The sequence below is a fragment of the Gymnoscopelus braueri genome (genome assembly GCF_963280865.1).
Source record: "Gymnoscopelus braueri genome assembly, chromosome: 7".
NCBI classification, from domain to species: Eukaryota; Metazoa; Chordata; class Actinopteri; order Myctophiformes; family Myctophidae; genus Gymnoscopelus; species Gymnoscopelus braueri.
In genome coordinates, this window is record NC_137608.1 from 48,921,131 (window position 1) to 48,933,450 (window position 12,320).

The 12,320-nt window shown below is 40.6% G+C and overlaps 1 protein-coding gene across 2 annotated transcripts in view; it reads right to left on the reverse strand.

Annotated features, from left to right (window-relative positions):
- Window positions 1-7,659: 7,659 nt before the first annotated feature.
- LOC308089207 (C-C motif chemokine 21-like) overlaps window positions 7,660-12,320 on the reverse strand; it is a 22,949-nt gene continuing 18,288 nt past the window's right edge. Inside the window, exons 2-4 of one of the 2 annotated variants that reach the window (XM_080433782.1) lie at window positions 11,942-12,062; window positions 11,667-11,826; window positions 7,660-8,751 (exon numbers count right to left, since the gene is read on the reverse strand). In XM_080433782.1, coding sequence (XP_080289908.1) covers window positions 8,713-8,751; window positions 11,667-11,826; window positions 11,942-12,062 — 320 coding nt within the window. In that variant the 3' untranslated portion in view covers window positions 7,660-8,712. The remainder of the gene's footprint in view (window positions 8,752-11,666; window positions 11,827-11,941; window positions 12,063-12,320) is intronic. The other variant, XM_080433783.1, reaches the window with a different exon arrangement.

A 12,320-nucleotide genomic window follows, 5' to 3' on the forward strand; every position in this document is an offset into this window, starting at 1 on the left:
GCACAGTAGCCACAGTAGTGTGATGAGAGGGATGCCGTCTGTCACTGCTTATAAAGCCTTCGCCTTTTTGTTTCACTTTCGACTGAAACTCCTTTCCCAAGTGGCTCAGTCCTTGGGGACTTCCAAATTGTTTTCTTTGAAGAGGCGGTGTGTGCGCACGTGCGCACGTGCGCACATGCACGCGCGCGCGAGTGTGTGTGTGTGTGTGTGTGTGTGTGTGTGTGTGTGTGTGTGTGTGTGTGTGTGTGACAGTTATGGTCAGTGTCAGATTGCACTCATGTCCTTGGGGACTTCCAAATTGTTTCCTTTAAAGAAGCGGTGTGTCTGCACGTGCGCACGTGCACGTATGTGTGTGTGTGCGTGCGTGCGTGCGTGCGTGCGTGCGTGCGTGCGTGCGTGATAGTTATGGTCAGTGTCAGAGTGCACTGTCTGATTCAGCACATACTCATCAAATAGAGTAGTACTGTCTGAATAATACCAGCACACACTCATCAAATAAGAGTAGTAACCCAGCTTAGTGCTATCAGGAGCCCTTGAGGGCCACACATTGTACAAACCATCTTACTGCAGATAGGGCCCCCCAGGGGCCACATATTGTCGAGGCACACCGTTGCTGCGATCTGCACCATACTTGGCACAAACACTGTGCAGGGATGTGACATGAGAATAGCCACACCAAAACACACTAAATTGCCCACATATGGGACACTACATAGTGTTACAGCAGTGTCAAATGGCCTTAATTCCGCTACAATTGCTCTGTTCAGAGACATTTAGGCATCTAGATTTTCAGGCCTGAAAATCTAGTTTATAAAACCCACAGACAAACTTAACAACATTTAATTCAACTTGAATTTTGTTTCCAAAATAGCATATCTAAGAACATATCTAAAATAGCATATCTACAAGCTCACATGGTTGTAGATCAGCTATTTTCACTACTTTTGCGCAACACTGTGTACAATGGAGTTGGACGTTCATTTATGAGGAAAAACATGAGAAGGTGAAATATGGAGATACGAGGTTTCTGCCAAATAATGTTTGATATTATATTGATTTTATATTAATGTTAGTTGTACTCTTAGGGACCAGTCGAAATTTACATAAGGGGGGGCATGGAGGAAATGTATGTGCCCTGATCTAAAAGGCCATGACCCTCCCTTTGACAAAAAAAAAAAATCAATGACTCTCCCCAAGTGATTACAAAAAAAAGAGTAACCCTCCCCGCCTAGAAGTGTCACGATATATTGTGTCACGATATAGCCTATCGTGGTATTAAAATGTGATGATAGGTATTGTCATGATGTCATACTGTATCGTAATATTTTTTTTATTGTTTTTTTAATACAAAAAAAAAACACTTTTTTTTTTTTTTGCCGGTGAAAGTTAGGATTTTTTACTGTATGATATGAAATGTAAAGCTTATCATAATCATAGTAATTATTAATCATGTCCTCCATCATATTCAAGGTATTTTGGAGAGAAATGAAACAGACTCCAGTCAGTCACTTTCAGTTTAAAGCACTGCAGAGGGGAGGTGTTGTGTGTCAGCTGATGCTCGTTGACGCTCGTTAATGTGACATGCATCTGCACTCTCAAATAGGCCTACATCTAATCTAAGATTGTATTATACTGTATCTGGTATTATAGATTTGTTTTAGCTGTTGGAAATAACTAGGCTGCACTTGGTTGGTAAAGTCCAGATGACAAAAATATGAGGTTTGTGGAATGTATAGTTATGCAGTCTTATATTATATTATATTTGTTATATTAGTGTCTATCTGTCCTCTGAAACAATGGGTTTATAGTTAGTGAGAACTTCACTTCTCCATTAAGCTTGCACAAATGTATTTATTTGTGTGTACAAAGCACTTTGTAATTGTTTCTAACTTGCTTTATAACGTTATTTATAAGATGATGGCCAATGTTGATGATACATGAGAAAAGAACATTAATAATATATCATATCGATATCATGCCCAACATCATGTATCGTATTGTGAAATTCTTGACACCCCTAACCCTCCCCATCAAATACAACATGACATTTAAAACTGATATGTCCAATGTTTTGCTTTCCACATTGATTAGAACATTGCTGTAGTGTAGTCAGTCTTGCTAAATGCACAGTGTATCTGTAGTAGTGGTAGCAGAATGGATAGTGTTCTCATCTTACATGTGGGAAACCCATTGAATCCTGGTCAGATTGAAGAAAGTTGAATATTTGGTAACCAGTAGTTTAAAACTTTTGTCACTCTGCCCTTTTAATTATCAACTACAGTGACTACAACTACACTGTTGCCTACATAAAACAAATTAGGCTATCAATTATGGCCTGATGCTTCTGGTTTTACTTGTGGAGCTAGGCATCTATACACAACTGTCCATATAGATCCACATTAATCACATCAATTACTTCAAATGATTATGAATATCCAGTTATAGTAGGCCTATTTATAATGCATCTCTCCAATAACGCCTGTTGAAGTTTTGCTTAATTGTTCAACCACCATCGTTAAGACGCTGAATAGATTTGACTGGGTCGTTCACACTCGCTGTGCGTTGATGGCTTGTTAACGACCGTCATTGATTCTAAATAGACAAGGTGTTACTTGATTTGAATTCTTTGTATCCTTTGAAATGGAGAGGGGTCATTGACCACTGTTCTGCTGTACTAAAAAGGTATATAAAAAACGGACTATTTTATCAATTCAAAATTGCATGACCCTCCCTTGGATTCAAAGTAAAATTAGCTGACCCTCCCTTGGACCAAAATTAGAAAGGCATGACCCTCCCCTATTTTCCTCCATGCCCCCCCTTATGTAAATTTCGACTGGTCCCTTACTATCCTATAATACAATTCGCAAAACTGCTTATGCGTGGAGTGCCTCTGCAGTTTGTTTGTAATTTGTTTGTAATACAACGCAAAACTGTGCATGCGTGGACGTGCCTCTGCAGTTTGTCTGTGCCATTCATCGGTTAGCGAGGGATCATCTTTCACCGTGCGGGAGATCAGTGTTGCCAGAGATCAGTGTTGCCAGATTGTGCGCGAGCAACAAGCAACCAGCTTCATGAAAAAACACAGAGCTAATCATAGCCGCTTGCTGCTTCTCCCTTCCTTCATCATACACCACATTCAGCAGACACATAAGGCAATAGCTACACATAGGGTATTTACATTACATATTTATACTTATACCCTATTTACAGCTACACCCACAACCAATTACACACCACTTCACGCTTACAACACCTGGACATGGCAACCCAACCTCATGCTCCGTTGGTCCATCCAATTACTGCAACTTTCTACTTCATCACAACACACCAACCCACGTAGAGGAGAACACCTACCTACTCCGAGTCCTCCACAATGACGAGCTGACCCACTCCTCCACAATGACGAGCTCCTCGAGTAAAAACCGTGCATCAACTGTGTGTTGTCACACGCCACTTAATGCAAGTAAATTCACGCCTTTAGAGCCTCCATCTAAGTCTGGGGAAGAGCATTTCCGCCTTACTGTGGGTGATCTATGGGGAGCTAACGCTAACAGCCTTGAGCTACATACAAACACACACGCACCATACATACACACACACACACACAAACTACTGAACGCTTTTGTGGGTCTTTGCGAAATCCCGAAGTGGAGTTTTGGTCATTGGAACGGTGATGCACGTCACCCGTTTGTGAAGTGGATTTAGGGGAGCGTCAGAGTGTTTGTGTTGGAGCGCCTCAGTACGGCTGCAGAGTTCATGTGCAACCTCTTGCATGCGTGGCTGTGGCTTTACAGTTTTCTGTTTTCCTTCGCCGTGTCCGTAGGTCTCCAGGGACCCCCAAGGGTCTCCAGGAAACCCCCAAGGGTCTCGCGGGACCCCCAAGGGGTCCGCTATGTTTCGCGGGGGTCCGAAGGGAAGGGGTCCACGATGTTTTGCGGGGGTCCCAAGACTCCAAGGGGGTCCGGAACCCCTTGTTGTTGTTGTTTTTTTTAGTTTTTTTTCATCCCATGATTTTGTAACCCCAAAATAAGCGAGCCCTCACTAGAGCCCTGTGCGCGGCTAGGGGGCAGGGCGCCCATAGGGCGCACGGACCTCTAGTTATGTACATATCCTGTTTGTCATGTCTACTGCAGTGACTTCAGAATTTCCCCACAGGGATCTGATTGATTGATGTACTTTATTTAGTAAGACATGAGAACAACAGTACATGGAAGTTGGAAGTACAAATTCACAATACAATGTCTACTAAACTGGAAGGTTCAAGAAGCACTAAGCTTGTTTAAAATGAGATACCCACGCACACAAATCATAATAACATATAAGAGACTGACAGATATACACACTAGAGAGAGATCAATAAAGATTAGCCTGGTATCCTGAAATCAAATACAAATTAGATTTCCGGAGGGGGGGGGGTTTACCAGGCTACAGGTTTGTCAAGTCACAGGTTTACAGGTGTAAAGGAGTGGGTGAAATTATTTTCCTAATCGTTTTGCAGTCACAGAATATACAGTATAATGAAAGTATTATCCACACTCTCTTCAGTTATTTCAGCCTATCTAGGGAAATGGACGTGTTTCGGCACGTCGGCCTTCCTCAACAGGAAGGCCGACGTGCCGAAACGTGTCTGTTTTTCTAAATAGACTGCTGCTGCTGTGAACCTATTAAAAAATAAATTAAGAAATAACTGAAGAGATTGTGGATAATCCTTTCATCGTATGTATCCTCAAGAATCTGGAGCCAATTAAACTATAAGAGACTGTGGGGCGCCCGTTGGCCTAGCGGTCCAGGCGCATACCACCTAGGCTGGTAATGCGGGTTCGACTCCCGATCCCGACGACCTGTGCTGCATGTCACCCCCCATCTCTCTCCCCATTTCTTGTCAGCCTACTTTCCTATCTATAAAGGCAGACCCCCCCCCCCCCTAAAAAAATATATAAGAGACTATTCCTCAAGACTCCCCTTGAGTAGTGCACGCCTTCTCCTGACGGAATTGATCCGGCAGGAGAGTTGCCTTAGAATATACAGTAGTCATAGGAATAGAGAGACAAAGGAAAACAGTCAGATAACAGAACACAATAGCAAATATACCATGTATACCACAAATAATAAGGTGTATGGTCAAAAAGGGAAATAAAATAAAATAATGTAAATTAGATTGCAACATGCCAGGATAATTGTTTACCTGGTATCCTATACTTTCAATGTACAAACTGTTATTTAGATAGCATATTGTTTAGCATTCTAATTTATGTACTGTATGTGATTATTTACCTTGCTTGCTATTGTAAGGCTATTGTAAGTCACTCTGGATAAGAGTGTCTGCTAAATACCTAAATTGTAAATGGTAAAATTACCCTTAATATCAGTGGCTCTTGAGGAAGTTTGGAAGGAATAATAAGTTAGAGTATGGTTGTTTGTTTGTTTGTTTGTTTGTTTGATTAAACAAACAAACAAACAAACAAACACACCTCGATTCAATGATGGAGGATTCATTTTGCATCATGGCATGCACATCCCAGTATAGGTCATAGGTGCAACCCCATTTCCCTGCACTGAATGGTGTGTTCCTTAACTGTCATATCATTATTCAATAACACAATTCTCTTTCCTGGAAGTTATTAGCATTTAAGAATTATTATAAAATAGAGCTATTGCTGGTTCAGAGACAGGGAAATAAGTCTTTGCTGCCCTGTGGAAGGCCTCAAGGTTAAGGTCAAGGTAAACTTTATTGTCCACAAGGGAAATTTGTCTTGGGCTTTCACCCCTGCTACAGCCCCATAAACATACACAAAACGTACACATATAGCAATAGAAATACATAACACGAGAGGGTCACACAAGTGCACAAATAGTGAGATTCACATAACCTTTTACAATAACTACAAAAAAACACTACAAAAGCAGTGTTTTGCCTCCAGGTAAAACACTGCTTATGGGTAATTAATAGAGGAGGCTTTGTATGCAAGATCATTATTGGATCTTCCAAATGTTTATTTCACAGATGTTTCCTTGCACATTCCACTCAAATGATTACGTTTGATGTAACGTTGAGTCAAATGTATACTCCACCGCACAACGGTGTTGCTTTATTGACAAAAAGAACAAATCTGCAAGGTTTCAACACATTGCATTGCGACACGATGATTGCTTTTTAATCTGTTCTTTTTGTAATGCCTTTTGTTACACCTTCCATCGTGACGGTTTCCCCTCCAAGATCATTCAGTATAGGTGAGTATCAGTGTATCAGCACTGTGTGGGTGGGAGTGCACAGTATGTGCAACATGGCTGTAAAGGTGTAAACAATGCCAACAGAAACAACATGTGGACTGGGGAGAGAGTGGAAAATAGGTCACAGTACAGTACGCCCATTGGTGTAGTGTTCCAAGTACTCTATTGCACGCCATTCCCACAGTTTGTACTTTTTTGGCACATGTGCAGTGTGTGCATGTGTGCATGTGTGGGTGCAGTATTTGTTGTATAGTAGTAGTAGTAGTAGTAGTAGTAGTAGGCAGACAGGCCACATTCCTATAGGGGCCGGGCAAAAGGCGTGGCCAAGCTTAGGCGGAAGTATTTCCGTTGGCCATATTAGGTGAGCTCCATAACAAGTGATCAGTGTTGCCATATTTTGCGAGAGAAATAAGCAACTAGGTCTATGAAAACAAGCCCAAAAGAAGTGGCTTAGTGACATCGGCTACTTGAAAATAGCCGATCTACAAGCTCACGTGAGCTTGTACATAGGCTATTGAAAAAAACCTCTTGCAATAAAATAAATAATATTTGGATTTTTTTTTAAACAAAAAAACACACAAATGCTCCCTGGCACAAAACATTTTCATGAAAAGATTTGAGAACCATTTATAAGGCACCTGTGGCCTGTGTCAAGCTAAACGAATACTATACTTCATGGTTCCCCACACCATCAGGGGTGAAACAAGGACACATGGTCTCCTTAATTTATAATAGGATAATAGCCAGATATTGGAATATTGGATCAGGAATGCGACAAAAATGAATTGAAGGCAGCACGGGGTGAAACTTGAGTAATAAATAGGAAAAAAATACATTTTTGTGAGTGAACTATCCTTTAAGAAAAACATCTGAGTGCTTCTTCCGCCAATGATGGGAAGCCTAATGATGGCTATGACCTATGACCTCTTGGCTTTTGGTCCTAGTGTGCGTGCGTGCGTGCGTGCGTGCGTGCGTGCGTGCGTGCGTGCGTGCGTGCGTGCGTGCGTGCGTGCGTGCTTATAAACAGTATGCAGCTGGTGACAGTCAACAGCACAAAAACATCTACTCTGGCTTTTGTGGGCAGCTGCTAAGTTCTTGATTAAGTATTTAGATATTTAATATTCATTTGATCCTACACGCTCGCCTCATATTTGAGCCCATTCGACAACAAACTCAATGCTAGACTTATTGTAAACACACATCTCTGGTTCTGCAGAATGATATGGTCCTTTTAATCTAATGCATGAGGGAATGCCTTTTTGGTCACCTTATGTCAAATTAGGAAATGAAAAAAGGAATGCTCTTTCTGTTATTATCTGTTTGTAGGCAAGGCAAGTTTATTTGTTTAGCAGATTTCAACAACAAGAAGATTCAGCGTGTCGTGTGTGTGTGTGTGTGTGTGTGTGTGTGTGTGTGTGTGTGTGTGTGTGTGTGTGTGTGTGTGTGTGTGTGTGTGTGTGTGTGTGTGTGTGTGTGTGTGTGTGTGTGTGTGTGTGTGTTTTATTCTTTTTTTCTTTTTTGTATATATACACTGATGTATTTAATTTGACCTATCTTAATTCACCATCCTGGATATTGTACTGTACTCTTTTTTTCTCTTCTGTTGATTAACAGAAGATTAGTTGGTGGTTGGTAGTGTGGTGGTGAGCAAGTGTGTATGAATGTATTTGTATACTTGTCTTGTATGCATCTTTTATGTCTGTTGTTCAAGATTTTAAAATAGGTTCTTGTCATGGTTTTCCCACCATGATACAAACATGTGTAAGTAGAGAGCCTAAGTATTGAAAAATATTGATAACTGGCTGTGTGTAAATAGATTGTTTTTGCACCTTGGGAAAACTGAAATTATATAAAAAAAAGGTTCACATTTGGTTTGGACAGATCAGTGAGTGGAGGGACAACAATGTATTACCAAGGTGAAAAAGAACAATTTTATTTCTGGCTCATAAGGCCCAATTTGTACATAAAGAAACCCTGAAAATAGCTGCAGTGTTATTACAGCCTCACTTTGACTATGCCTGTGCTACATGGTACAGTAGCACCCTCATGTGGATAAAAACGATACTTGAAACAGCTGGGAATGTACTAGTCAGGGTGGTATCAATCTGGGAACCCATTCAGTAAAGAAAAAAGCCTCTGGGGGCTTTTGTGTAAAACAGGAACTCGGGTTTGGCTCCTCCCCTTTCTTAGTCCACTTCCTCCCGGGTACTTCTGTGTTTATTCTTACTAGCAACAACATTACATGTTTAAAGGAGTAGTGCTTTTGAGAGATTAGGGTGACCACCCATCTCACCCATCAGTCAATAAAGTGTGCTCTGGCTTGGATCAATAGAAATAACATTATACGTTCCGATTTATCGGTATCACAATGAAAACTCATTAAAAAAATGTTTTTGTACAAATCAAATCAATGCATTCACTATGCTGAGACTGCTGTTGCTGTTGTTATTATCGTGAACTGGACAAGATGGTGGATCGGTTTCACTTCATTTTGGGCTTCAGGTCATGGCAGCGTTGTTCCTACAGGCAGAGAGACAGGAGGTGGTTAAGACACTATTCAATACTCATTGCTCCGTAACAAATGATATTCTTGGGGCGCCTGCTGGCCTAGCCGTCCAGGCCAGGGGTCATCACCATGCTGTCTTGTGGTGGACATTTTGGTCAATTCTTTTTTTTTTGCCACGGACATACAAAATGAGTGGACAACAATATTACCAGAAACACATAAAGAACTAGCCCTGAATGACCATATAACAGGTCTGTAACTCTGAGAGTGTACAAATGAGAGTGTGAGAGTACACTCTGAGAGTGTACAAATGGAACCAAATGGACCCTTACAGGTCCATTTGGCTCCATTTGTACACTCTCAGAGTTACGGTGGTCCTTGCAAATAAAACATTTGAGAACCACTAGTAGGACTCCTAATTTGATTCACTTTCTAACTCACTTTTCTCCAACATACACTCCAACTCCAGCCAAATCCCTTCCTCTGGTAACTGTCATAACTCTCAGAGGGGGGTTCTAGCTCTCAGACTATATACAGTAGCCTACTGGCTTCAAAATTCAACTGCATGGAAGTAAACAATGTCATCTTGCGTATTGGTTGCTGCTATACAGCTCTGAATTGAACATAATAACTAGCAAAGCTTTGCAATTCCATCTAATGTTACACACCAAGAAATACTGCCTCAGAAGTTGGGAATTATGTAAAGAAAAATCTTTGGATTTCCAAAAGTATTCCTGTCAGCCTACTTTCCTCTCAAATAAAGGCCCCAAAAAACAGATATTCTTTGTACATAATCCTTGTTTAATGTCTGTTTGTTTTTAAAGAAGTTCTGAGCAGTGAGGCGATACCAGTGAACTTTAATACTATTACCGGTACTTTGTTCAGAGTCAAGTACTACTAGGCCGTTCATGGAAGAAGTACTCTGATTTAGGTAAAGTAAAAGTAGAAGCAATACCACAATCTAGAACTACCCGTTTACAAGATAATGCAAGCAAAAGTAAAAGTACTCATTATGCAGAAAGGCCCTTTTCATTGAAATACTCACGTAAAGTAAAAGTACCTTGAAAGTTTACTTACAGTAGGTGGCCAGTGACTTTGACCAGTTTCACTTTCAAAACCTTTGCATCTTGCATGTCACACAAATGTAAGTAGCCTACAGTAAATGTGTTACTTGAGCTAAATGCTGCTTTCCATCATTGGTTTCTACGCAGCCTTGTGTGGCATCATTCTCTGTGGTTTATGTTGTTTCTCATTTGAGTGAGTAGCTGACTAAGATTTGTCTGGCGGTCAATACACAGGTACCGCATGACACTATACGCACACACACACTGTGCATGGAGGTTCCCTAATTGAGAATCGAGTGCAAACTGTGTCAAAAGTGACTGTTCACTAGAGCAGGGGTTTTCAACTGATTATGAAACAGGGACCACCACCCTGACTGAGAATCAACCTGGGGACCACTGTTGTGTGGTGAGGGGGGATATGGGTGTGGTGTTGGGAGGGGGGATATGGGCGTGGTTTTGGGAGGGGGGATATGGGCGTGGTGTAGGGGAAAAAGCTTGAAATTAAATATTGACTGTTAAGGGCTTAATTTAATTTGTTAATTCGAGGTGGATTAAATCAAGCCCTTAACAGTCATTATTTAACTGAGATATGCTAGTGGTCTAGCCTGGTTCCAGACAAATCTGCCTTTGCAAAATTGTATCACACTTTAGTGTGTCGTGTGATATTGTCTGGCCACGCGAGGCTACTAGTGGTCCAGAGCTAAAAAAAAAGATTGAGAACCACTGATCTATTCCTTTCCCACGGTTGCCCTTATTCTGTTCTCTTAACCTTCCATATTAAACTCATGTTAACTGATTCATTGCAAGTTTGCAACATATGTATTAGCAAGCAGACATACAGTATGCGATGCCATTGATTATGGGAACATTTCCTAATAATGGTGACTCAACCATGCAATCCGGTACTATTTCCCAATTTCGTCACCAGGTAATTTCTCAACTAGTGGACGATAAAATAAAATAAAATAAAATACAAATCTTCACTTTCCTACATTACTAAATGCATGGTCAGGGACCACATGCAATACCTTCACGGACCACCAGTGGTCCAAGGACCACCAGTTGAAAACCCATGCACTAGAGGATTGCAGAAACTGTGCTGAAAGGGACATACATAAATGAGCGGAATCTGACTTGCATAATAGGAAGCATCTCACACTACAGAGGGATATTTTGTGATTACGTCTTAGAAGCCCCAGCATCATATGTCATTTCTGTAGCAGGGTTTTGCTTTACTCCCTACAAATGAAGCTGCAAATGACACATTAACCAGTGGTGGAAAAAGTACTCAAATGTTTTACTTGAGCAAAAGTATCAATACTGCAATGTAGAAGTACTCGGTTACAAGTGAAAGTACGGAATTAAAAATTGACTTGAGTAAAAGTACAAAAGTGTTGGTATCAAAATGTACTTAAAGTACCAAAAGTAAAAGTTCTAAAATGCTTGAAAATACTAGATCTACAAGCTCACAATGCGTCGCGATGCGACGCGTTGTGAGCTTGTAGGTCGGCTATTTTCAAATAGCCTAGGGTATAAAATAGGCTAAGGCTAAAGTGGTTAGTGTATGTTTTATAAGTAAGTAGTAACTAAAGTTTTCAAATAATTGTAGTGGAGTAAAAGTACCATATTTGCCTCTGAGATGTAGTGGAGTAGAAGTAAAAGTATAGACAATTGGGAAATACTCCAGTAAAGTAAAAGTACCTCAAAATTGTACTTAAGTACAGTACTTGAGTAAATGTACTTAGTTACTTTACACCACTGACATTAACCATGGTGCAGCTATGGTTTCAGGAACATATTGAATTGAAGGTTAGTTAACAACTACCCCTATTTCTGTAATATAATATCCCATTGAAACGAGGTACCTTGTAGTTGTTGTTCATGCACCGTCTCTTCAGCTTGTCCACGTGTTTCATCAGCTCCTCGACCCACTTCTCATTTGTGGATGGTGCACACAGAGGTACATTCTTCTTTCTGGTCACAAAGCTGAGGACAGTCATCACAATCATCAGTGTTAATTTAACCCTGTATATAACAATTGGCATGTAAGGGTCCATTTACAGTACATCATAATGTTGAGTAATTATTACTAACCATTACCATAATATCTTAAAACTGCATGAATCAATAGAATACTTACATGGTGGCATCCATGTCACAGCCCTGTCCGGCAACCTGGTGTCTGTAGTCTTTGACCCATCGCTTGTCAATTTTTTTGGACAACTTGGTACAGCAATCAATCAGTTGTTGGCCTTCTGTCACTGTGAAACAGTGACACATAAGACAGAAATAAATGATTGCTCAGTAATATATTCATTGTTAGACTGATTGATCGGCTATGCGTATATTCGAGACAGAGATATCAACATGTTCCTTTGTGTGCATTTGCATGCTCAATCACACACAACCATGTGTGAATGGCCGATTGTTTCGCTTGGTTAATTCAAAAGCTGAAATTCAGTATGCTACCACAGTGTTCCAACATGTGGTGGTGAGATTTATTAGAAACATAATATGAA